Source organism: Gallinula chloropus (assembly GCF_964237585.1).
Source record: "Gallinula chloropus genome assembly, chromosome: 1".
In the NCBI taxonomy this organism is placed as follows: Eukaryota; Metazoa; Chordata; class Aves; order Gruiformes; family Rallidae; genus Gallinula; species Gallinula chloropus.
In genome coordinates, this window is record NC_140085.1 from 145220172 (window position 1) to 145246824 (window position 26653).

At 40.1% G+C, this 26653-nt stretch overlaps 1 protein-coding gene across 1 annotated transcript; it reads left to right on the forward strand.

Moving 5' to 3' along the window:
- Positions 1-1441: 1441 nt before the first annotated feature.
- On the forward strand, positions 1442-26653 carry IL18R1 (interleukin 18 receptor 1; the record flags this gene model as incomplete). Its single annotated transcript, XM_084279996.1, has 12 exons — positions 1442-1482; positions 3815-4016; positions 7163-7367; positions 11890-12130; positions 16413-16590; positions 18194-18347; positions 19222-19284; positions 20814-20970; positions 21154-21287; positions 22745-22906; positions 24458-24616; positions 26253-26653. 12 exons carry the CDS (start codon positions 1442-1444, stop codon positions 26651-26653), a joined length of 2097 nt encoding a protein of 698 aa, XP_084136122.1.

The window sequence follows — 26653 nt, forward strand, 5'->3', positions numbered from 1 at the left end:
GTACAGGATTTCACATGTGACCTGAAACAAAATGTACCCATACTTGTCCTATATATACTTGTATATATAGCTGAAAGTTTTGATTCTGAATAGCAGAATGTCTTGCCAGTTTGCTTTACCTTTCTAATGCAGTTGATAAAATGTAAATGCCATCTAGATAGTATAATGTTGTGCTTTTGTTCTTTTTGCCACTACGTTTTGATTCAATAGTAATACTCATACTGTGACATTTTATTCTTCTGTAGCAGGGATGCAGCAGTAGCGGCGCCTTTGAGACTGATGTGAATACAGCATTAAAAAAGAAAAGAGCTGTGTTGAGGGAAATAAATGCACTGATATATATTCATATACTTTTTAAAAAATTTTATATATATATTAAAATGAATCTCACACAAAGGGAAAATTTTAAATCTTTCCAGTGCAACACACCATGCTGTTACTGTTGGTACTGTCTCCAGATAGAAATAACTTTTTAAAATCAGGGGTGCTTTTTTGTATACTGATAGCATTCCTTTAAACTACTGAAAAAAGTGAGACTGCATTTTTGTAACAGGTGGTATCCACTTCTTTTCTTTCCCCTGCTTTGACCTTATGCCTACTTATACTTTCTTCTGATAGTGAATAGGCTGAGATGCAAAGGTCACGACCAAATCTCCTCCTAGTTCAGGGAAGTATGAACAAAATGTTTCCTGGTACAGATATCCTTGCAAACTTTAATCTTTTTAGCTTCTGAAAGCCAGACATTTTCTTACTGTTGAAGAAAGCTTAGTTTTGAGTCTCAGGCATGCTACAAAATGGACTTTAATTTGAAAATTTGATGCAGAACACGCAGTGTTACCAAGTCCAGGCTTACAGAAGAGGCAAGTCCTTTCCTTTTACTGAAACTTTTTAATGAATGTAGATCTGCAGAATTATGGATATCTATTTGGAGTATGAAAAATGTGTATGTAATTTATGTATAGAATTTTTTTTAACATTAAAGTAAAAGACCAATGACAAACTAAACAGTTTTTCACTGATGAGTTGTATTTCCAACTGTTTGTGCAGCCACCACTTCCCCACAACTATAAACCATCTAATGTTGTATTTTGTTATTTCCTTATTAGATTGTGTGCAGTCTCGGGTCCTATTCCTAAAGATCCCTTTAGACAAACCTCACTATCTCTGTGGAAGCTCCATAAAATGGATTCATGCCAATGTAAGAGATTTGATTTATTCTTACAGTCCCATTTCTCCCCACAGAAAGAATGCTAATCCTAAGGCACGTGTACAGGCAGGAATGCCCATTGCTTTACTTGATGAAGATTTTTCATAGCAACTGCTGAGCAAGACAGAATATTCACTTCCAATATTATTATAAGATCAATTTTTAATAGAGTCCTGGGCACTTCATGAGGAAGAAAGGATGATAACGGAGTATCTTAGAAACAAAAAGTCTAGGATGAATTTTGAAGCTGGAAAGGGCAAAGAGGAAGAAGTACAGTGAGGAAGTGCATGAAGTCAGCAATTAACCAAATTACATATTGATATCTCTCTGAATTCTGTTAGCAAGGCATGTAGTGATGATGGTGAAAACCATTATGGTGAAAACCAAACTCATTAAGTGGCTCTTGTGGCCACCCTCCTTTTGTATCACGGTCCTCATGGTCAACCAAGAAAAACAAAGAGGAAAACAGTATCAAGCAAAACCCGGCAACTCTTACTGAGGTTTACCAGCTATGAACACTATGGCCTTGACAGAGAGAAAAGGGGCAAATCTTGTGAATGGCAAAGAACTTTTATAGAACCAGGGGGTGAGTATGTGACTGTAATGATAGCCAAAAAAATCTGCAGTTGTCACCTTTTTGTACTTCTTGGTGGTTAATAAAGAAATCTGAACATGCATTAAAATGAACATCTCTTTACAGATGTTATTGTATTTATAGTGTTACAGAGAAAGCGCAAGAAGAACCGTGGAAGACTTTTAAAACATCAGCACTTTTGAGGCCACACCTGGAGTCCTGAGTCCAATTCTGGGCTCCTCAGTAGAAGAGAGACATGGACATACTGGAGAGAGTCGAACAGAGAGCCATGAAGTTGATTAAGGGACTGGAGCATCTCTCTTGTGAAGAAAAGCTGAGAGCTGGGACTGTTCAGCACAGAGATGATACAGCATCCCTCCCCTTCCATCTGAAGGGAGGGAGCAAAGAAGAGGGAGCCAGGCTCTTCTTAATGATTTCCAATGACAGGACCAGAGGCAATGGGCACAAACTGCAACATAGGACGTGTCCTTTGAACATCAGGAAACACTTTATCGTGAGGGTGACCCAGCACTGACACAGGCTGTCCACGGAGGCTGTGGAGCCTGCATCCTTGGAGATAACCAAAAGCCACCACAAAATTATTCTGTACAGCTAGATCTCGGTGGCCCTGCTTGAGCTAGAGGGCTGGACTAGAAAACCCCCAGAAGTACCCGCCAACTTCAACCATTCTGTGTTTCTGTGACATATGATCTGTAAAGAATCTGATTCTTCAAAACCGTCTTTTTAAAGAAAATCGCCAGTTTTTACATCAGGCAGGCTGCCTTAGTAGAATAACAGAAGGATGTTCAAAAAATCCTTCCTTTCACCATAGAAAGCTCACAGAATAATCAATTTGGATGCTTAAAGCTTAAACTACACAGAAAGAAGATAATTTTATTGCTGAATCAGAACTTCCACGTAGACATTTAATGCTCCGTGATTTCTGTTCTGTGCTTCCCTGGTTTTGATACCTCAGGGGACTATGGAGAGATTGGCTTTCGCTTGTTGATAGAGCAGGGTCATCTTGCCATCTAGTGGAAGGTATCGAGAGATTCAGACCATGTGGAAATAAATCTGCAGTAGAATTAAACACGGTGGATGTTTCAGGCTGTGCATACTGCTGTAACCTCCCAAGACCCATACAGCATTACTTGTAAACAGTGGCTCAGAGTCTGGCATTGAGAATGCAGCGCTGACTCTCTTACGGTAACACATGTTGAAGGAACGGAAGTGTCTCCTTGACACGTAACTGCAGTCGTAGTGTGTTGTGAAAAATCTTATCTCTGGGTACTTCATAGCTGAAAAGTGTACATTGAGATCCTGGCAATCAATAAATAACAGAGAGACAGGAATAAGCATCGGCTTTACTGCCACTGATGTCAGTGATGAAGCTCCTGATGACTCCCAAGGTATGAAAATCAGCTTCTGCCAATGCGAAGCAGGATAACTGCAGACAGTACTCAGAACATACTGCCCACTCCTCCCCACAGCAGCACTTTGTGTGAACATGTTCAACAGTTTGCCCTCGAGGTCTCCAATACTGTTGAGATTCATGTTTCTAGAGATCAAAGAATCAGGACCCCTTGACTTCACCTGAACCACATGCCTAAAAAGCCAGCCTAGCTACTGCTCCTGCCATGTACAAGGAGAGCGTTTTGCTTCTATTTGCTTTATGTGGTTGTGAATACCAAGAGACCGACCACTAGAATAAAGATTTTAGAAGTTTTTAGAAGTTTCTGTAGCTAGCTATTATTTGTAATGTATGCAACATTAATTTCCTATAGGATTAGATGAAGGTATGTTTGGAAGATAATCTGTAAAATTTACTATATTCTATTGAAAAATTCTACATGTACAGCTGTCCAGTCCTGACTCTATCAAGGGTTGAAAAATTACAGCTATTGTGTTAGAAACATGTGCTCATGTGTTCCCTTTTCCAACTATGAAGCGTGACCTACATGCCTAATTTTATATGAAAGGCAGAATTTGTTGTATAGCAATTTATTCTTGAAAACTGTTTTCATTCTTTATAGATCTCTGTCCTTGGAAGGTTATGAAGTAATCTTCCTTCAGGCTGTTACAAAGTATGTGAAGGAGAAGAAGGTGACTGGATTTGCAACAGGCATATCATGCGTATCGAGCCATGCTGTGGACAATGGGAGAACCCTGGATGCTGCAGACCCTGAACTGAGCAAGGCCTTTGATGCAGCCTCTGTGGTAGATAAGTGGACAAAGGTGAGTGGAAATAAAGTGGGACCAAAGTCCATGTGGGATCAGCGTGTCATGATCAGTATACACACCTCAGCTGACATCACAAGTGGCATCCCTTGAGGACTGATACCGGTACCATTACTGTTTGGCATCCTTATTAATGATGGGACAGACTACACAATCAACAGATTTTTCAGACAGAGAAACAAAATGGGCAAGGAGAGTTGATTATCTGGAGGGCAGGGCTGAAGGAAACAGCCTCCAGGAATGGACTGATAGGAAACTCATCAGGTTCAACTAAGTGCTGCATCTGGGATGGAATAAATGTATTCAACAACACAACCTGGAGGTCAAAACATTGCAAAGCACCTTTGAGAAAGAGACCAGGTGTCCCAGTTGATTATAAGGTGAACATGAGTCAGCAATGTGTCCTTGTGACACAGGCGACCAGCTTCACCCTGCACCTTACTAGGAGAGTGTAATTGAGGAAAGTAATCCTTCTGTTGTCTTCAGCATTTGTGAGCTCACCTCTGGGGTATTGTGTGAAGTTTTGGGCTCCCCAGTAAAAGCAAGACAGTGACATACTGGAGTGAGTCCAAGGAAAGACCAAGGCCACAGGAAATTGAAGGTGAGGAAAAGAGGTCCTATTTCTGACTACAGTGATCTAATGGAAAGATAAAGAGAATGAATGGCACCAGATTCATCTCAGAGGAGCACAGTGATGGTACAAAAAAGCAACCGGCAGAAAACAGAACATGGGATATTTAAATTACATATTAGAAAAAAAAATTCACCATATGCATGGTCTAATACTGGAGCTTGTGCCCAGAGACGCTGTGGGATCTCCATCCTTTCAGGTATTCAGAGGTCAGCTGTACATGTCCTCCAGAGGTCCCTTCCAACCTGAATGATTCCATAATGGCATGATGTGGAGGACAGCTTGAAAACGTGCAGTTAGTGGATTTTAAAACTCATGAGAAACAGACAAGGGTGTAACAGGCAGGTTGTCAGTCTGGAATCTGATTTTTGGCATAAGGGACAGACAATGTTGAAAAAAATATGGAATATTACTTCACCTCTGCTAAGAGTTCAACTAGCAGACAGAGGCGACAGAAGTAGATTAGAAGGGACTGTTACCAGCTAGAAGCAAACAAACTTAGGCTGTGGTTACAGGTGTTGGACGTACTGCTATTCATGATGAAACAGTTTCACAGTTTAGGTTTTCAGTTAGCACCTCTGCCTACTGTATTTTGGATGGAAATGAATATGTGAAAAACTGTGAGATGTAACTGGTGTTCCCTATCTGATGGGTCAGGTGGCCAGAGCTGCAGACAATAATCTGATTTTCAGAATTAGTGTAAACTTTCATTTTCATCATGGCATTTTCACAATGAAAATTCAACCTGCAGTTGTTTTTGGTCAAATTACTTCTCAATTACAAGGCTATTACTTCTTCATTAAAATTTTATTAGTCTGAGGCCTAAAAAGTGTAAACTTTATTCTCCTTCCAAATACATACACATATGTCAGAGCTAGCTATGACACTACTTGAAACAACTAATTGAAAACAGCACTTCCTACAACACAGATGAAAGTTCAGAAACATGAGAGTATTTCAAAAGTAACTGAAGGAAATGAATGTGAGAACAGCTCATGGAAAAGATTGTAAAAGAGTGAATAGTTCTAAAAAAAGATATTTCCAAACTGGCACTATCAAGACAGTCTGTAAAAATAAAAAGCTGATGATATTTTACTTCATAATTTTTTTTGTTGGCTGCAAAATTGCTTTTGGACTCTCATGTAGAATCATTATGCTCTGTATGATACATGCTTTCTTTTAAGTTTTTTTTAATCAAGCATGAATCATAAAACCAAAACCCACCACAAAGTATCTAGTACACGTTTTTATAGTGGGTCAGATTCTTAGCTGACTTTCCTGGAGTTGGGCTGATTTATGTTACCTAATGGTTTGATTGCTTTTATTATTTTATTTTATTTTTTCAATCTGAGCTGAAGAAAACAAATGAGATGAAACAGCAAAACTCTCCAGGGTTCCTTTGCTTCACCTCAGCAGTCACATACGCAAAGAAGCCAGCGCTGTGGTATCCCGCCTTGGTGGTTTTTTAAGGGTAACCCGATTCTTTTACCTCTGAAGTGACACCTCCTGTTGCTATTGGGAACTTCTGCGTTTCCATCAGTCCCGGTTTAAAAAAAAAACCTAAAATAAAAGGGAAAAGGTACCTGCTGCCAAAGAAGTTCCTGAACATGCAAAGGGTGGTATGAAAAGAAATCCTGAGGGGATATTTTTCCCCTCTGCCATGAAAATAATTTTATATAGAGTATAGGGAATCATTGCATCATGCATATCAAATAAACCACTTACGTGGAATAAAGAGTGGCAGACATTCCTTTACTCGGAGCAGTACTTAAACAAGAAATACAGCTGTCAGCAATCCCTAACGGAACTACAGTTCCAGTGTATCAACATTTGGCTAAAAGGCAGGCTGAGCTACTGGTGTGAGGGTTATCCAGCAGTCAATACATGTGTCCATTTGCAGTGTTGGAACTATAGAATGTTTTGTGTCTTGAAAACTTGCGTTACTCTCTCCCCAAAGGGGATGCTATCACAGGAAAAATAGCACTGACACCGTGACATTTCTGACCAAAGTATCGTAGGATCAAGTGTTTCACCTTGTCTCTTTTCCTACAGACCGCATTTTGTAATGTTTTGAGGTGGATTTGTAATTTTTTTTCCCTTCTTTTGAGGTCTTTGCAGAATGTCAGCCTTACAGGATACAGGTTATCTCTGTATCATCGCTGCACATCCTCATTTTACCAACGGACAATGGGGGACGGGGGAAGGGGAAGCTGTAGCTCTGATAACAGTTGCTATTTTTAACTTAATACACTTTCCTAAATCACCATCCTACTTCCACACACTCACTGGGAAAAGTCCTGCGAAGGGCTTTTAGCAGAAAAGCAGAGGAAGAGGCGTTTCAGCTAAAGACAACCAAACACATCACTTCCTCACGCCTTCTTTTTTTTTTTCCCCCGGAAGGTTGTGAGGGGAGAGACCCCCGTCTCCTAAAAAAGTTGATCTTCATTCACCCCGTTTGCTCGCGGGGGCCATCGCTGGGCTTCACGCACGACCGGGTGAACCCTCTGCTAAGCCGGGTGACATTTCCACACCTGCCTTCGCCACGCCGCTGCCCGGCACCAGCACCGGCCCCGGCCCCGGCCCCAGCTCCGGGGAGCGCTTCTCTCCAGCGAAATTCGGAAGCGGCCCCTCGGCGCCCGGCCGAGCCGCCGCACTCCGGCGCAGAACGGGGGGTCGCGGGGCGCGAATCGCGCCGACAGCCCCGGCGCCCCGGCCAGGTAGGCTAGTGGGGCGTCCGGAGGAGGGGAGGGGAAAGGAGGGATGAGGAGGGGAAGGCGGGCTGGGTGAAGCGTGGGCCGGACGCGGGCAGCTCCTTCTCCCCTCCCTCGGAGGTGCCAAGCGCTTGCCTCTAGTCGGGACACCTCTGGGAGTGGTACTGTGTGTGTGTAAGGGGTCCTTCGCGTTGCCCCGCCAGCCCCCAGCGCACGTACCTGCTCGGGCAGCCTACTGGGGTCGGTAGTCTCTGCCCGAGGACGTGGTTTTGTCTCCGAGAGACCCTGCCATTCCCGCCTGTCCACCTCCATCCCCGCCTGTTCCGCCCCATCCCTGCCTTCCCTGAGGCGCTTTTGCCCTGCCCGCATCTCTGCGCTGCACTCCCCCTAGCCGTCTGGCTCCGGCATCTCTATCCGTCTCTCTATCATGGGAGACCTTTTCCTTATTACAGAGATGTCATAAATAATTTAACTCTGAAAAGAGCTTATTTCAAAGCGGAGCCCTTCATTGGCACCACAAAGTTGCCCTCCCTGGGCTTCCCTCACACCCAGGTGGCTTTGGAGCAGGTCAGGCTCATAAAGTGCAGCCAAAGATAGTTCCTAAAACCTTGAGGATCAGCCCTCAAACACCTCATTTAGAAAAACCAGTATTTGTAATTCGCTGTTACCTTTCCTTTCCATTAATGCTAGTAAAAAATGAATTTCTCACATCTGCCTTTTCCGTTTCCCTCCCTGCAGTCAACGATGCACAAGTGAGAAATTCCACTCTTGCTTTTTCAGGAGTTTTTTCAGCCTGAGCTGTCTGTCTTTTGACTCACCTATTGAGAGAGATTACTCTCTCTTTCAGTGATGAAATAGGCATATAAAAGTACAAGTTGCAGTTCCCTGAAGTTTCAAAGACTGACTCTGCTTTCTACATGGCAAGACTTGCACAGTGAGTAAACAACTTCCCTTGTGTTGTTTGAAATGAAGCTGGATTTTCATTTAAATAGCAACCATGGCAGAACAGTGATTAGACCTGGTATGGTTAAGGCAGGTGCTTGCTAGATCCTTTTGTTTCCTTCATGAACTCTGCACAACTTACGGCACTGTATGGTGATGTTTGACTTAAATTCCACAAGAAGCCATCCTGTAAGAGGTAAGATGAGTGCCTTCCTTCCTTGACCCCAAAATGTTTGCTTAAACAGTCCAAAATTCAGAAGAATCTGATGGCTTTAAACAAAGGAAATCACAATTCAGATTTCCAAAGGTGTTGATCAAAAGGAGATACTCCACCAAAACTGAGGATCACGCCAATCTATCAGGCCTCTCATTCCAAAAATCTTCAGATGATTCTGGGAAAAGGAGGAATAATTATAATGATACTTAAATACACACAGTTGTCTAGTTCATGAGTTATAATTAATGCATTTTACAGATTTTAAATCTTAGGTTTGTTTAAACATTTTATTGGCTTCACAATGGCACAATGCTTTTTAAATGCCCTTTTTTATTATTAGAGTTCCATCCATGGCTTTAAGCAAGGGTGAAATTTGAAAAACTTGCTTAAAGTTATTGCCACTTTGGGCCTTATAGACAACTGGGGTTTTTTATCCTTTTTTTTTTATTGAAACTTTCATTCCCACTGTTGCCTTAGCAGTTTGCCCATTGAGTATTTCTGTACTTCTTTATTAGGGAGGGAATCTTTGCCTTTACTTTAAAGTATCTCTCATTTTTTTTCTGAAAATTAGAACTCTTATTCTGTCCCTTTTTATCTTTTATATTAATTATATAATCTTTTTATATTAGCTGAGATTCACCCAAAGCATTTTTTTTCCTTTTCTTTTTTTCCTAGTGTTTCATCAAAGTGTATGAAAACTATATGGCTCAAATGTAAATACTGTTAGCCTGGAGTAGGACAGTTTCAGACAAATTGATAAGGTTCAACAGCAGTGTGAGGGTATGATTAAGGACCTGTGTTTTGCTTGTTAATAGTAGCCACTAACATCAAACCTGGTTATTACTAAACACCTTGCATTATTTTTTGTTCTTTAATCCCTGTTAAAAGAATGAAGGGCTCTGCTCTGCATTCATGAAAACTTCCACTGTGTCCTTATGTGATGTCCCAAAGAACAGGGGGATTTAGAACTAAAAAACTGCTGAAAAATTATCTTTCTGTAGTGGGTCATAGTTTCATAGTCTGTAACAGCTGTTTTTCTTCTGGATGCAATAGGATGAAAAATGAAAAGTAAATTCAAGAAATGAAAATAGAGAGACCCTTCATCTTTGTAAAGTGCAGCAGTTTGAATCTCCATGTGTAGAAGGGAACTGAAACCAGGTCTGACGAGTTTACTGTGTAACCCTTTAAAATAGCTTGTTGCAGTACTCAGCATCCAGCTTCTTTTAGCTCCTCTCTAAATCTGGATCTGCCTGCCAGCCAGTCTGAAAAAGGGATGTGAAACACTTCTTTCATCTCCTTACAGTGATCTATGGGATGATGACATACTTGTAAACAACCAGAGCGAAAAATAAGAGAGGGAGAGCAGCTACACAGTTTGATATAGTTCTGGAGTAGTGCTGGAAACGCAGTGACCTCCTGCCTCCGTCCACTTGAAATCATGGGAAGTTTCTGATTGTAAATCTCAGGGCAACGTTTTACATCAGTAAGTGTATGCTTTCTCAGATTGCAAGAGATTTAGATAATAATACTAATGAAACAGCATGCTAACAAGATTTCTTTTGGCCAGTCTTGGTGAAATATGTCTTAGTCTCATTTGTCCATGCATGTTTGGGTCAGTGACTAAGCAAGGTTGTATGTCTTTGTGTATTATACACCTAATCAGTGTGTTTTGTGAGCAAAACTGAGACTCTGGCTTTGGTTGGCACTTCTCCTGCCCTTCTGAGGAACCCCAGAGAAGTTACTCCATGCTGCTACTATTTAGTGGTGTTTTCCCATGTGCCTTTGAATACTCAGTTAACTACACGAGGCAATTGAATATGAGCTTCTTCCATCTCCCTCCCTTTTCAGTAGAAATGTTAGCACTCTTAACTGGTGAGATTTAAGGCAAAACTGGAGACCTAATTGTTTTCCAAGAGGCTCAAGATCAGCCATCAAAATGTCCAATCTATCAACATCATGCTGTTCTCATTGAAGGCAAGAGAAGTTTCTACTAGCTGTTTCTATGAGGTCTGGTCTTGCAAAGTTTATACTCTTTGTAGAGCACCCCCTCCCCACTGTCCTATCCTGTGGCTTCAGATCTAAGTTTAGGTGCTTTCTGAATGTAAAATAAACTTGCCATGAATAATCTAAATACATTACTGATGCTATGAAAATAGCTGTTATGATAAACAAGTAACTTTCCATTTGTAAGGCCCTCTTCAGTACTAGCCAAGACACTTCTCACATGCTCAAGGTGTCTCTTTCACTGCACTTGTGATGAATTGTGAATCTGTTTTTCACAGAACGGGCAAAACAACTCAGTTTCATTTTTTTTTTTGGAGAAGAAGTGAGAAATTACTCAAGAAAATGAGTCTGTTGATATTTTTTTTAATATTTATCACTGAATCTTCCACCAGTAAGTATAAATCTTCTTTTCAGTAGTAGAGCCTTGAAAATACTTGTTGGATATGTGGCAGTTGGATATTCTTGACAGTTGGTTAAGAGTGGGGCAAATCTTGTATTTTTCAGTTAAGAACAAAATCTTAAAGGTTTTGGCAATTTCGGTCCAGCTTCACATTAGGGAAATTTGGTCCAAAATATCAAAATTATGAAATAAAAAGAGCAGAGCAAGGAAGAGAATGAGTCTGCTTCTTTTGCCATCCAGAAGCATTGTTGCAATAGTTGCTAAACAACATCAATCTCCAAGAACCTCAGGAGAAATAGAGGCTGAAGGCTTATTTTATTCTTGACTTTTAAGGGTAGATCATGGTCTCTTTTTTAATAACTTTTAAATGTAAAAGTTGATTTGGGAAATGTGTTTCGAAAAGCAGACATGGAAACTAAATTTTAGACATCTAATCTAGGTTGAAGGCAACTTTCCCAAAGATATCTGTTTTTAAGAAATCTACCTACATAATGATCTAGTTTTAACTAAGAAGAAAAGAAAATGCAAATGTTAATTCATACAATCTCAGCTTTTATGGCAGTTGACCAGTTCTGAGGATTAGCCATATTTGTCAAGTAAAACCATCTGTGAAGAATTTCTCATTTCCCTTTCCATTTCTGGTAGCTGGTTTACTGTAGAGTGAGGCCAGATTCTGCCGTTTGTGCCCATTTTGTTCTGACACTGCTGATCCCACCTAAAATAATCTTAGGGAAAGGTCTTTTTTGTTTTTTTAACACTCCTTTTTCTTCTGTTTTTACTTGAGTGAGGTAGAATAGAGACTTGGAAAACTGAGTTTTCCAGTAAGTATAGCTGGAATAAATACTGCCAAACCACTCTGCTCCAAGACCAGTAGTACAGTCAACCACTTTAAAGCCAGGGTAATGTCATTTTCTGAAAGAAGTACTTGGCTTCCTAATGTATCACTTTTTCCTCTTTCTTTGAAGAGAAGCTGTGTCCCCTTCGTGCCTCCATTGACGTGCTAGAAGGGGAGTATTTTTTCCTTTGCTATCTTGAGTCAACACAAGAACGACTTCAGGATGAAACATACACAATAAACTGGTACAAAGAAAATGCTGGAAAGCAGCAACTGATAAAGGAAACGCACAGAAATGTTTCTGAAAGGGATTTTCTGGAGTTTTGGCCAGCTGAACTCAGTGACTCTGGGAATTACTCTGTCATTCACAGGTGGGTACACAAACCGACGGGTGAGCATCCTCCCTTTGTACTTCTCTACGAAGAAGATAATTTCTTTGTCTTGCTTTGTGTTGTTATTGGCATCTGCACAAAGGAGGAGCAGTGAACTACATTAACTGTGGTGCCATTTTCCACATCACCTCACAATCACCATCCAGGCAGACCTATAATTACAAATAACTGTAGGCAGATGTAGCCTGTTGGAGGCTCTGTAAACCTTTTGATAAAGCGAGAAGCATTTCTGCTGGTTTGTGATTAATTACCTCGGCAAAATGAGTGATAGGTGACCCTTCTGTTCTCTGCCAAGTAAAAGAAGACATTTGCTTGTCTTCTCCACCAGACTCGTTCTTCCTTACTGTGTTGAGCAGATCTCACGCTATGAGGTCTGCCAAGTGGTCCAACTGTACAGTACCATAACAGACAAAGGGTGGCATAACTGAACCCTAGTTTCTGTGCAAATCCTTGCAGGACTGGAGCCATTCAAAGAACAAATGAAATAATTTGATTTGCTTTCTCACAGCTGTAAAACATCATGAGTCAAAAAGGGAAGTAATAGTGGGCCTCGATTATTTGGTTGCAATTTTCATTAGATCAGCAATAAAGACTAAAGGACTAAGTCAGAGTTTTGTTGCATGGAATTCCTGTAACTAACTTGCATCAAAGCATTTAAAATTGAAGCAACAATTAATTTTAAACACATTATTTTGCATGTAATGATTTGTACTGTTTTCCCAGTAACATTTTTAAGGTTCATAAAGGTTACAAGAATGCAGATGATGAAAAATGATTTATCATCAGACTTTTCATTTACAATATTTAGCATTTCAGATATCACGACTATTGAAGTTGTGCAATGTTACTGGAGAAATATGGAGACCATTACTGTTTACTTTGTAAATGAAAAGTCTGATGGTAGAACATTCCTTTATGTGATTTCTTCTTAGTTGTAGGGCACCCATTAGTAGACTTAGGGTATAAAATCAGGAATTGATAGACATCACCTTTAAGCCTGGGTGTACATCTTTTCCTTGCCTATATCCTGTGGTTATCAAAGAAAAACCCAGAATATAAAAAAGCAGGTTGTCTGGTTGCTCTGCAAAAAGAAAAGTGCAGAGATCCATGATAAACATATGGTACATTTTAAGATCCTAATACTGCTCTCTTTTTTTCCAGAGTGTTTAGAACAGTTGAAAGCAGTTGGGGATGCAGGCATTTAGGATTAGTCTTGTAGTTGGGGAGGCAGTTTCTTGCAGTAGATTGAAGTAACACTAACACGCGCAGTGAAACAGCAAAGGGGCGGTCTGTGTATCCAGTAAACTTGTTTTATTTTCTCTGATGGCTTTCACTTCCCTGTGTACTCTCCTGAGTCAAGCTAGTTTTCGTTGTTCCTTCTTGGTGGGTTTGGTGGGGGGAATTGAAAGTCTGCTATGCCAGGAATGGTTTTGTTCCCCACAAATTATCACTAATGAATCTCAACAAGTCAAAACCAGGATAGAAATATAACAGCTTGGATGATAGCAGTTTAAACAATACAACCTAATTCACTTTTTGTTGTAAATCACGTGTATTGCAGATGATTATAAATTATGTAAGCCAGATTCATCTTACTTTGCATAGGATGGTTTTGTCACCTTCCAGAGATCTGCTCCTGGGTAGATTTTGGCTCATCGGGTAGAATATCTTGTTCGCCTTTGGGTGAAATACTCATATTTGTTGATTTCACCAAATACGACCACAGTAGAAAGCCGCTGTGGAGTGACAGTGCTGAGGAGAACATGTGGCTTTATTAATCCTTTTCCTCCATCTGCTAAATCTAGATCATAAAGTCATACGTATTTTATGGCTAGATCCATAATTGCTTCATCTGCAATATTCAGATACTTGTGTGATGCCTCAAGAAACACAAAGACTTGGTGGAATTAATTTGAACTAATGTTTATGTCTACACTTAAAACTTATCTTGAGTATCTTTCTGTCAGGGGAAGAGAGAGACAGGACTTTCTGGGTCATGATTATCTTGTCCTGAACAAAACATACAAAATAGGTCACGTAAACGGCACTCTGGAAGGGTAACTTGACTGTGGTCCCACTGCTGACTGTGATTAGTAGCTCTGATTTAAATGTGTGAATGTGATGTTGAAGAATAGGTGAGAAGGACTCCACCCATCATAAATACCCATGCAAGTACATCTCTGATGGAAAAGTTTTGATAAGGTTTTTCCTGTTTATGACACCAGAGTAAACTGATTGAGAAACCAAACCAGTATGCTTTAATTTAGATATATGACTGCAATTATAAGTAATGCATATCTCAAATGAGTAAGGAGAACAAAGAGAACCTGTATAGGTTGAAGCCAAGAATGTTCTTTAAGCTGATCCATTTATCAAGCTTCTCCATTTCAGTTGCTTTGTCCCTTTAGTCCTTCTCACTGAAACGATTCTTGACTAGTTTCAGTTCTCCTGGGAATAATTCCTTTTTCTTTTCTTGAAAACAGAAAGATTCAAACATATTCACAAAGATGTAACTAGAGGGAAGAGCTTTGTGATTGCTGCTTTTGCTTTGTCAGCCCCTACTTGTTCCGTAAAAGAGTTTTATGCCCACACAATGGGTGAAATCTCACCCATTAGTTTACAGCAACATATGACTTTCCTTTAAGCCCTAACTTTGCCAAAGTTAGGCCAGCTTTGCCAAACTTAAGCCAGAAGTCCTCCAGGTTCTTTTCCCTTGGAAGATATGTATTTGACCAGCAATAAAATCACTAACAACTATAATCTGATCCTTTAGAGGAATACGTGGGTAGAACATAGTAGATATCTGAACGACAGTGGTACGCTCCTAGATAGTCAAGAGAGGCATTTTTGGACCATATTCACCTGATCTTGTACAGATACTGCATGGGATGTGATGTCTCTGCTTTAGAAGCAGCAGTTCCTGGCTCTTCTCATTAACCTGGGGTGGCCAGCTACTGTAACTATCTGATCAGTGCGGACAGAAAGGCAGAGATGAATCCTTTCCAAAATGCCTTGTTTTGCAGACATTCTTGAATCTATAAGTCATTCTGTAATTCATGAGACTTGGTGGTGTTTAGAAATATTTTCAAAATATTGGTGGCTGTCTGAATAGTATCAAACAATGAAAAATGTTGCTTTGTGAACAATAGCAGAGTTGCTCTTCTTATTTTTTGACAGATTCTACAAATAGACTTTTTGGTTACTGCTTTAAGCCTTAGCAAGGCTAAGGAGATTATACTTGGAAAATTACTAGCTGATTCACAGACCTAAAATTCTTTTATGCTCACTTGTGACAACAGATGATGCCATGGATTGCTGCATCAATGTTCTGGTAGAATCATAGAATCACCTGGGTTGAAAGAGACCCTTTAGATCATTGAGTCCAACCATAGCCTAACCCTGATTCGTCCACCTCTAGGTCATGTCCTTAAGGACTTCATCTACATGCCTTTTAAATACCTCCAGGGATGGCGACTCCACCACCTCCCTGGGCAGCCTGTTCCAATGCTTGACAACCCTTTCAGTAAAGAAATTCTTCCTGCTATCTAACCTAAATCTCCCCTGGTGCAATTTTAAGCCATTTCCTTTCATCCTATTGCTTGTCATCTGAGAAAAGAGACCAGCGCTGACATCTCTGCAACCTCCTTTCAGGTAGCTGCAGAGAGTGATAAGGTCGCCCCTCATCCTCCTTTTCTCAAGACTAAAAAGCCCCAGCTCCCTCAGCTGTTCCTCACAGGACCTGTGCTCCAGACCCTCCACTAGCTTCGTTGCCCTTCTCTGGATGAGCTTCAGCATTTCTCATCCTTCTTGTAGTGAGGGGCCCAAAACTGGACCCAGTACTCGAGATGCAACCTCACCAGCGCTGAGTATGACCAAAAAATCACTTCCCCACTCCTGCTGGTCACACAATTACTGATATAAGCCAGGATGCTGTTGGCCTTCTTGGCCACCTGAACACATTGCTGGCTTATGTTCAGCTGCCTGTCAACTAAATGACAAAAATGTTGCATATATTATCATAGGTGTAATTTTATTGTAAAATGTTTTGTCATAGATGGTTTATCTGGTACAACCACTTTTGTTCTGGGAAATAATACATACTTGGGGGTGGAAAAGTGATATAAATAATTAGATCACTGTAGATATACTTTTTGTGTATCAGATGTACTAGAGAATTTATATGTATTTTGTTGTGTAACTCACTAAGCTGCGTTTCTTTATAAAGCTCCTAAAACTGTTTTTCCTAATTTTTTTTTCATAGCAATGGAAAACAGAATTTTACAATTCAGAAGTGGACCTTGAATGTACTTGAAAGAAATAAAAGCAGCTGTTTCAACAAAAATCATTTAACTACAGAAATTAAAAATGCTGGAACTGGTCATTCACTGAAATGCAGTGATTTGTCTGTCAATGAGAATGACAGCATAACATGGTACAAGGTAATTATTGTAACAGTGTCCCTCAAATCATTGGCTATTGAAACAAAACATTTAATTGCTAGAAAAAATAATTATAAACAGTCTTTTGAAGCATCTATAAACCTTGTAAAGCTTTAATTTTTCAGCTTATTAGGGGGAAAAATAATACGCTTTAGACAGATACACAAAAGCAAGTTTTTCCTCTATCAGATTTGTTAGAGAAATGTACTTGTAATCAGAAATTATTAATAAACTGGTAGTTTGGAATGGTAAAAGATATCATGCACATGCCTGTTTGCTGCTTTAGCCAGCTGCTACTTTGCTGATACAGATATTAAGCTGACACTAAATGACATCCCGAGTTAGTTGTTTCACAGTTGGCCTGTGCTCATAAAGTAATTGCAAACTTTTTGGGTTTGGTGTTTCTCAACACTTTTTACAAAAGGCATAACAGGTTCTGTTCATGTTAGGCAAATCATCCTTTGTCTCTATCATCTATCACCAGAACATAGGTGATAGTTGTGTAAGCACCTGTAACTGTTGGAAGTTGTGCTCAACCACTGGCTTAAACACCTACCCTGGCCCTAGGCATCACCTCGATCAGTGCTCCTTGTTCCTCTCAGATGTCGTGGTTGGAGTAACAGACCTTGTGTACTCTGTGTTGAATCAGTTTCAAGAAGGGATTTTGGCCACTTAAGTATGGATATCTGGACTCTGCCTGGCAGAGCGAGCCACAGCCCTGCTTCCATGTCCTTCAGGCAGGACAGGACCATTGATGCATAGGGCTATAGGTGGATGCATTTTCCTCAGTAAAAGGACCACACTCCAGACTGACCTCCCTGATTGCTAAACTGAGTATACTGATGCCTAATACTGAGACAGATGAAGCAGCCTCCTTGCAATATCCTTCAGTGCTTGATGGGGTGAAAATTTCCACAGCCTTCCTATCACACCCTAAGCTGAGATAGATAAAGCAGGGATGGTCACGTATGCATTTTGTATAGGAGCTTAGTAGTAAGCATATGCATCCAGGAAATGCCCATTCCCTGGAAATTTTCCACCAGTGAACATTGCCCTTCTTGCTCTGAGGTAATTCAGACAAGAACCAAATAATTGCTGGATTTTCACAGGACTTTTTCTCTTAGCATGTGCCATGAATTAAAATGAACCAGAGTTTATTTTGGGTGATAGGGAGGGTAAACAAATGTGAGTCCAGCTCTTGTCACTCTCAGAGATGGTTACTCCCTACTGTTGAGACATTCTACTTTGACTGAAAGGTCCTCTTGAGTTTAGATAAATTTTGACCACAAGCAGGTGACACCTGCAAACCCAAGCCATCATTTAAAAAAGAAAAAAACATGAGTGTATTTAAATTTGAATTTTATACTCAAACGCTTACTTGAAATTTCAGTGTCCTCAGCTTCTAACGGGCTAAATGTTCAAGTGTGGCATTTAAGTCACCACCACTGAAAGTTGGGCCTCCACCTCATTTGCATCAGATAAATGTCATTAAGATAGTCAGAGGATGATGGCAATGCTTGTTTTCAAAAATAGTTTGTAATGTCTTGAAGATTTTGAATGTATGCTTGGTACAGAACAGTGTTTTTTGTCTTTGTTGATGCAGGACTGTAAGAGCTATGAAAATGAAACAGAGAGGGAACTGGATTTTAAAACCTTAACAGTACAGCACTCTGGGATATATACTTGTAGAATTTCAATCAGTCATGAAGGAAAGATATATCACAGCACAAATACAATTAAGCTGATAGTAGAAGAAGGTAAGAAAGCTTTCTAAAGTTTTTGGTTTTCTTTACTATGGAGATTTTTAATTACAGTTCCCATGTGATAAATGCATACATGAATGATTAAATCTGGTGGATGAAATATTTCACAGTAATTTAAAAATAAAAAAAATAAACAAAGTTTATATGCTATATTACCATTTTTGAAAAAAAAAAAAAATTGTAAGTTTTCTCTGTAGGGTTCTTCTTTTTTTTGATTGTGGGGTTTTTCTTCCTCCCCCCAAAAAATAGCTGCTGTCAGTCTGTCATGCAGAAGTACTAAGACTTTTGGGGAAAGGACTTTCCAAACATTTAGAATTGTGCACTGTGTGTATATATATATATATATGCATGTGAAAAAAAATCAGCAGCACGTACTGTGTTTTAAACTATTCAGTAATGCAGGAGTCCAGATATTGTTCTTTGAATTAAATGAAACATATGTGATTATCATAGATTCACAGACAGGCTTGGGTTGGAAGGGACCTCAAAGACAACCTAGTTCCAACCCCCCTGCTGTGGACACCCTCCACTAGACCAGGTTGCCCAAAGTCCCATCCAACCTGGTCTTGAACACTGCCAGGGAGGGAGCAGCCACAGCTCCTCTGGGTAGCCTGGGCCAGGGCCTCACCACCCTCACAGGGAAGAATTTATTCCTAATGTCTCATCTAATCTGAACTCTTTGAGTCTGAAGCCATTACCCCTCATCCTAACACTGCACTCCCTGACAAAGAATGCCTCTCCATCTTGTCTGTAGACCCCCTTTAGGTACTGCAAGGCTAGTTTTAAAAATAAAGTAAATGTGTGGTTTTTACTGTTGTAGAATGTGAATAAGCTCTTACTTCACTAGCAATATTTCTTTCTATTTTAGATGCACCAGAGGCTGTAACTTTGGAGATAGTTGGACGCAATGAAGAAATTGAAACAGAAATAGGTACTGGATTAGTACTATAATATTTGTGGTAGCATATATATATATATGCTTTTGTTCTGATTTCTTCCTGGTTGATGGTCTGGACTAAGAATTGCCTGTGCACTGTCCTGAATCTTATCCATCCTCACATCTGCTTATGTTTTGCCCACTGTATTCCAGGACTGATCTACAAGTAAGCTAAATGTACCCTTTTATAGAGGCAGAAGCTGAGGTTGCTGCTATGAACAGCAAGAGAAAATGGTTGTGGTGATAAACAAGCTCTCCATAACTTTATTTTGTAGGTAGCAAAACTCATGGGGCAATGTGTGAAAGATATCCAGTCAGTTCAGCAAAAAGCAATAACAAGTAATCCCCTTAATACTTGATGCAGTAGAAGATGTTATTCTGCCAGGAAATGAGAAGTGTGAGGGCTGACAGTCCTGGCAGGGTGACCACGTAGGTCTGTCACTGCGGCAAAGAATTGGTTCTATTGTCAAAATCACAGACTCCAACTGTGCTTCTGGCTGGGACTAGATTAGATAACGTGTTGTGCAGGCTTCACACAATGTTGGGCAGGATCCAGGATTTTGTGATTGAGCCTTTAATTTATTTTTAAAAACAGAAATCTACCTGTCTTTTTTGTCTCTGGTGCTTGAGGGCTTCCCCTTCCCGTTATCTGTTTAGATGAGCTTTATGTAATATTTCCCTGAAAACAGCTGTAGTGTGCAGTGAAAAAGGTAGTTAGTTGCAGGGTAGGTGATACTGGAAGTTCAGGTCTGTGTGTTACTCTGTGCAACTGGGATTTGGAATTCTAAAGTCCAAACCTAAGATGGGCAGATTTTCACCTGGATCCTTTAACAGTCCTTAAGTAGTTCCACTGGAAGCATCCACTCTACTAAAACTTGAGAAGTCAGCTTATAGTGTATGCCCTTAGAGAACTCCTGGGCCAACCTTGCTTACTGGAAAGCATTTGTGTGTAATGGCGTGGACAAGAACAAGCATCTCTTGTGGCTTAGTAGAGAGCGTTCGCGGTGTGTTGCCTGGAAATGATGTTGCCGTAGCCTAGAAATGCTGGTGTAAACTTGCAGCTAACCTCAGGTCAAGCTTCCCGTGACAATGTTTGAAATAAAATGCCTTGCAAATCATCAAATCTCACACTCTGGAACTGCAGCCTCTTGCTGTTATTTTCCTAAGTGTCTTTTAATTTTTGTTCTTTCTTATAATTAACTGGACCCTATGGGGTCATTCCTGTAACTTCCAATTAGTGCTTTAAAATGGTACAAAGTAGTGGACAGACTTAGAGCCTTGTACACATATTCAGGATTATGCTGATTTCCAGGTGTAGTGCCAGGATGAGAATTTCTTCTGTGAGACTTCAGCAAGGGTTCTTGCAGGTTTTGAGTTTATTGGGTAATAGTTAATAGTGTAGCTGACCTAGTAAATTGGTTGTAATCCCCCTTACCTGTTACTTACTTTTACCTGGCCCTGGAGCACTGGTGATAGCTTGTCCTCTATGAATGCTAATTCTGACTAGATCTTCTCATGTTCAGGTAACGAAGAGGTACTCAATTGCACCGGTTTCTTGGGTTATTATATGCAAGAAGATGCCAGCCTCTACTGGTTAATTAATCAAACATTTCCAGAAAAATGCACGGGTATCCCTGAGAATGAACCTTCAATATGTGAAGAAGAGTTCCAAAGATTGAAGTAGGTTTCCTGAAAATACTGTTGCTTTTGTTTGTATGTGATAATGCCCTGCACTTTGTGGAACTGCAAATTCAGTAAAACCTCAGTCTGAGGTTGTTTTCAAACCTTTTCCTCCAAATCTGCCCCTCAACTGGCTGTAAGTTTCTGTACAGATCATGTTGCTAACACCGTCCCTTGTTGCAGGTTGGAAAACAAGTTCTATGTCACAAGGCTACTACGGATTAAAAAAGTAACGTTGGAGGACACGCATCATAACTTCACCTGCATGTTGCAAACTGATGAGAGAACACAAATAAAAAGAGTGAAACTGAAGAAACGTACGGTATAATCTATGAATCATATTTCTCACACGTAATTATTGATTGTGCCAGACTCCTCAATCCTGAGGGCTGGGTACTGATTTCAGAACATCCCTCCAAATATGGGCCTAACAACCCCTGGGGTGCTTTCCCTTGCTCTGAGCCCAGGACAGCAGGGGTTGCTGCCATGTCTTCCACAGCATCTGTGTGAGGGCTCACACATCTGGGGGGGATGAGCTGTGCTCTGCCTGATAGATCCCTGCATGGCACGTCATTAGATGCCTAGGAAGAGCATACCTTGTGCTCTCAGGTTGGTGGGATCATGGGGTTAAGTACCCAAACCTTGGTGCAGTACAGAGACTGCTGTTTGGGTCACTTTGTTTATTAACCAGCTATTTCTAAAAATAAAATCTGAGGGTTTTGTAGGGTTGTTTTGTGGGTTTTTTTTTTCTCCCCTGGAAAGGTCAATCTTTTATATACCTGATAAAGCCTGAAAGGTTCTGGTAGATGATTTATCTTTTGTCAGGAGCTCTATCCTTCTAGCTGTGGAAGGATATACAATGTATCAGTACTTTACATTTACAGTTGAGACAGCCTGGAAATTCATGGCACGTGGGCATTCCTTCTTTTGTTTTTTTCCATCTCTCCCAGACCTTTCCAAGCCTCATTGGTAGGAAATACATGAAATTAGACTAGTCAAAAGATAATGCATATAATAAATCAAATGAAATAACAGACTACAATGGGTGCGACTTGATGGTGCCTTTATAAAGAGTTCACAGAAATTTAAGGTTAAAATAACAGACTACAATGGGTGCGACTTGATGGTGCCTTTATAAAGAGTTCACAGAAATTTAAGGTTTCATCTGTATTGGGAACTAAAAAGACAAAGGTAGAGAATAATAATAAGAAAAAGTCTGAAAAGGATTAGAGACAGAAGGAAAAAAGAAAAAGATCTTCACCAAAGATCTGGGCAACCTACCTGTTCCAGTGTCTCACCACCTTCACAGGGATGAGTTTCTTCCTAATATTTAATCTAAATCTAGTCTCCTTCAGTTTGAGGCCATTACCCCTTCTTACAGTTCCCTAAGGACCACTCAGTGCATCTCATCAGGTCCCATAGATTTATACACCTTCAGCCTCCTTAGATGGTCATGAATGTGATTATCTCCTACAGTGGATCTCCTAGTGGATGGTTCTTCATTCTCCCAGACTTGATCCTACATACAGTTTATTTATGTGTGTGGAGGTTGTGTGAATGCGTGCAAGATTGTTTCTTCAGTTTTCAGGGGAATCCAAGTTCTTTAGTTCTCCATTTGAGGACAAATGGCATGCATATGTACTTAAGTATTAGTAGGAAAGGATTCACATCAACATTGTTTATTTGGGGGGGGAGGTATCTTAAGATGCCATCAGTATTGAATACAGTAATCTTGTAATATATTACTCTCTGTTCCTGGGTTTCTGTTTTACAGGGAACACCCGAGATCTACCTGTGCACGTATTTACAACTGGAATGGTCCTTGCTGTACTATTTCCATGTGTTGCTGTAGCTGCCGTGTGCATCTGCGTGATGTTTAGAGTCGATTTAGTTCTACTGTACAGGAACATATGCAAAAGAGATGAAACTGCTGGAGGTATGACTTGGCTAATGCTGACATTGAAATAAACACATTGCTTATAAAATAGTTTCTGGTAGGTTTTGTAACACAGTCATCTCTGAGGAAGAGAGAAAATTAATCCAGAAATTTTGTGAGTAGAAACTGCAAAAAAAACCCCTTGATGGCCATGTGCTAAAGTGAGTTTGTTCTACACCTGGGGCAGTAACAGCAGGGAAACACAGTGAAGATGTTGCCTCTGGAGCAGGTAGTGGAAGGGACATGGTTAGATGCTGTTCAGATGTTCTTTACCACAAAAGCCGGTGAAGTTTAGAATTACCTGTCTGTAAAGAGGGTGAGCACTTAGAGTTGTCAGATGGGCATCTTGACAAAAATTTTTCACCTCACACATACCCTTCAGTGAGGTAAAGGTTAAAATGCTACCTTATCTGTAGAGGCTATCACAATGTTTACAGGCTTGTCACTCAGTGCACTTAAGGACACCAGGAGAGCACGCTACCAGGATCTCATGAGGCAGCATTGCTGTGACCTTGACTTTAGGAGCAAGCTTGACAGCTACCCAATTCTGGGTATAATTTTTTCTGAAAACTGTGGTAAAAAAAAACTTGCTGTGCCCGATTTTCTCAGCCCTCCTTAGTCTGTAAATCATCTTGCATATTGCTTGAATAAGCTGCAGTGATTGGAGGTTTCTCAGTAATGAATGGATGCCATTTATGACTGCCAACATTTATCTATCTGCTGACGTCAGCTATCACTGCGTACAGTGACTTACGGGGAGGATCTCTGAGAACCTGCACCAGGCCACCCTGGAGGGACTGATCATCTTGATGCTAGGCAATGAATTTCATTACCCTAGAGCTCCTGCTTCTGTAGGGTTTCATGGCCTTTACTTTGTGCTCTCTCTTGAACTACATGTTGTAAAGTATCTGGGAAGGGAAGCGAGGAAGTACAGTTTAAGATGCAAAGTTATGTGTGCTGCTGTCTCATCCAGATAGCTGTTCTGTGGCAAGGTTCAGTTAGATATCGCTTGGTGTAGTAGACCTGGCCTCTGAATTGGTCATTGATTCTGTGTTTGTAAATTGCTGCCCAAAGCATGACCAGGCATAGCATGCTCTTATAATTAAAAGAATAAATTGGTTTAGTCTCTTTTGTCAGCACCTATTCTACAGAACTACTTGAAAATCTTAGACAAAGAGTAAAATAAAAGTAGAAATCTACAATATCACTTAAGTAGTGTTCTTATCATGTTACAGATACATTTTTTGTCACTCTTTGTTTTCTTGTTCATCACAGATGTGACATTAACTGGTTAAATTAATCTGATTTTTTTAAAAATACTTAATGTAGAAAGGATATGTTATTTTAAAATATTTGCCAAATGCAAGCAGAGTCTTTTGTATCAATTTTAAATTGATTCAGGATTTTTTGAGTCTATGGGGTGTCAAAGGAAAGAGCAGGGGTTTCTAGCTGCTTTGCTACTGAGATGATAACTTTGAAATCAAGATGGTGGATTGGATACTGTATTTCTAATGACTGCTAACAAGACAAGAATTGATGATTTCTTCCCAGATGGAAAAGAATATGATGCCTTTGTGTCTTACCTGAAAGATCGTATTTCTCCTACTGAAGAAGAGAGAGAATTTGCTTTGAAAATATTACCCATGATATTAGAAGAAAAGTTTGGGTACAAGTTATGTATATTTGAGAGGGATGTATCTCCTGGAGGAGGTAAGTGTTCTGAATATTCTTGTCATTAAATAGGCTTATCATTTGCACACGAAGGTAAAAATCTGTAATTAGAAGGAATTCGGTCAAATGTGTTGTGCATGAAAATGCTATGGTTTTTATTTACTCTAGACTCTGAGCCTGCAAGGTTTGCAGTTTGCATACATACATTTAACATATTTTATAGATACATTTATGAATTCATAGGCACCTACGCACGCACCCAGACACATATCTTTAATTGCACAGAACCAAGATGAGCAGATGAAAAAGCTAGTGTGGAGAAAGCTAAAGTGAGAACACAGCAGATGTCAGATGTTTCACAGTAATAGTGCTCTTGCTCTGCTTTTGCTGAGAGTGGGCACCTGTGAACGAGCTCACCTTTACTGCACAGAGCAGCTGGTGTCTCTGGTGCTAGTTATTCTCAGGTAACTTGTGTGTTTGCTGTATCTTCAGTGTGGTGGTGGAAGCTGTCCTGTGAGCGTGATGGGTGCCATAACAAAACAGAACTGAGAACATGGAATTTTCTTTCTCTCAAAGGCCTATGGATAGATGGCTTTTGTAGATGCTTGGGAAATGGTTACTGGGGGATTCTGTTTAGTCCAAAGGTCCAGTTGATGAATAGGATTTGATTGTTAAAACCACAGAACAATAAGGTCAGTCATCCTCCTTCACAAGGCAGGATCTTGTGTCCTTTTATCCATTTCTGACAGATTTTTCTAAACTGAGAGGTGCTCCAGCTCTTCCAAGGCATTTTTTCTAGTTAGTCTCTCTTCTCAAGTATATAAAAAAAGCTGCCTGAAGTGCTCAGTCTTATTCTTTCAGTAGTTTTAGCTTATTTCCTTTTCTCTGGTCTGATCCATTGTGAATATGGAAAACAGTGTATTTCTTTCTATTTACAGGAGCCTTTTGGTGTGTTGTAATACCCTTATAAGCTTCTTCCTCCTCCCAGTTTTCTCTTTTTTAGGTTACTCCTGCAGTTTGCTTTGCCTTTTCCTCCAAGTCATGTTTTCTAGATCACTGTAGACCTTGTCCCATCGTGCCGAAGTGGGCACAGGAAGTTGTGCAGGAGAATTCAATTTACTGCATGGGTGTTTGAAGGGTATCACCATTTCATTTAATTCATCACTTGTCATGACAAAGTCATGGATCTAAAACCCAGTTGGACCTCATGCTGTCATCCCATGCTAGTCTTCTCAACCTTGGATTACTGACAACAGATTTAGGTATTTGGAGATGTAAAGGTTACCGAATATTTGGAGAGAGGTTGCTGTTGGTGACTTTCTGTGGAATCACTCCAATGGTATCTATTCTGAAAGATTCAGAGAAATGCCTGGTTGGAGTAAAAATAAATTTTGCTGTCACCTATCCACATGACTACTGCCAGACAGCTGCCTAGGGGTAGCTAGAGATTTTGTGTTGGTTTTTATCTACTCCACAGAACAAACTTCATCCATGCCTAAGCTAATTTTCACAGACACATAATCTGTAATGCATATTAATCTCTTCATAGGGACAGGGTGCTTAGATGCTGTCACTTTATAAAGGCAATATTTTTGGTACGTGTGTAATTGTTACAGGATAAGGAGTGCCTATCCTTTCAATTTAGCTTAAGAATACATTTATCTTTCATTTGCAGCAATTGTTGATGATATCCATTCATTCATTGACAAAAGCCGAAGATTAATCATTATACTGAGCCAGAACTACGTTTCTGACAGAGCCATATATGAACTTGAGAGTGGACTCCATAAAGCCCTAGTTGAAAGAAAAATTAAGATCATCTTAATTGAATATATGCCTATAAGTGACTACAATTTCTTGCCAGAGTCACTGTCTCTTTTACCATCAAAGAAGGTTGTGAAATGGAAAAAGGATAAATCTCTTCCTGTGAATTCCAGATTTTGGAAGAACCTTCTGTACCTGATGCCTGCAAAACCTACCAAGATAAACACCAAAGGGGAATATAATAATCTCAACCTAGGGTCACAAGGGGCTCAATCACACACTGAGGGCTGTGACTTTAATGCAGTTGTATAA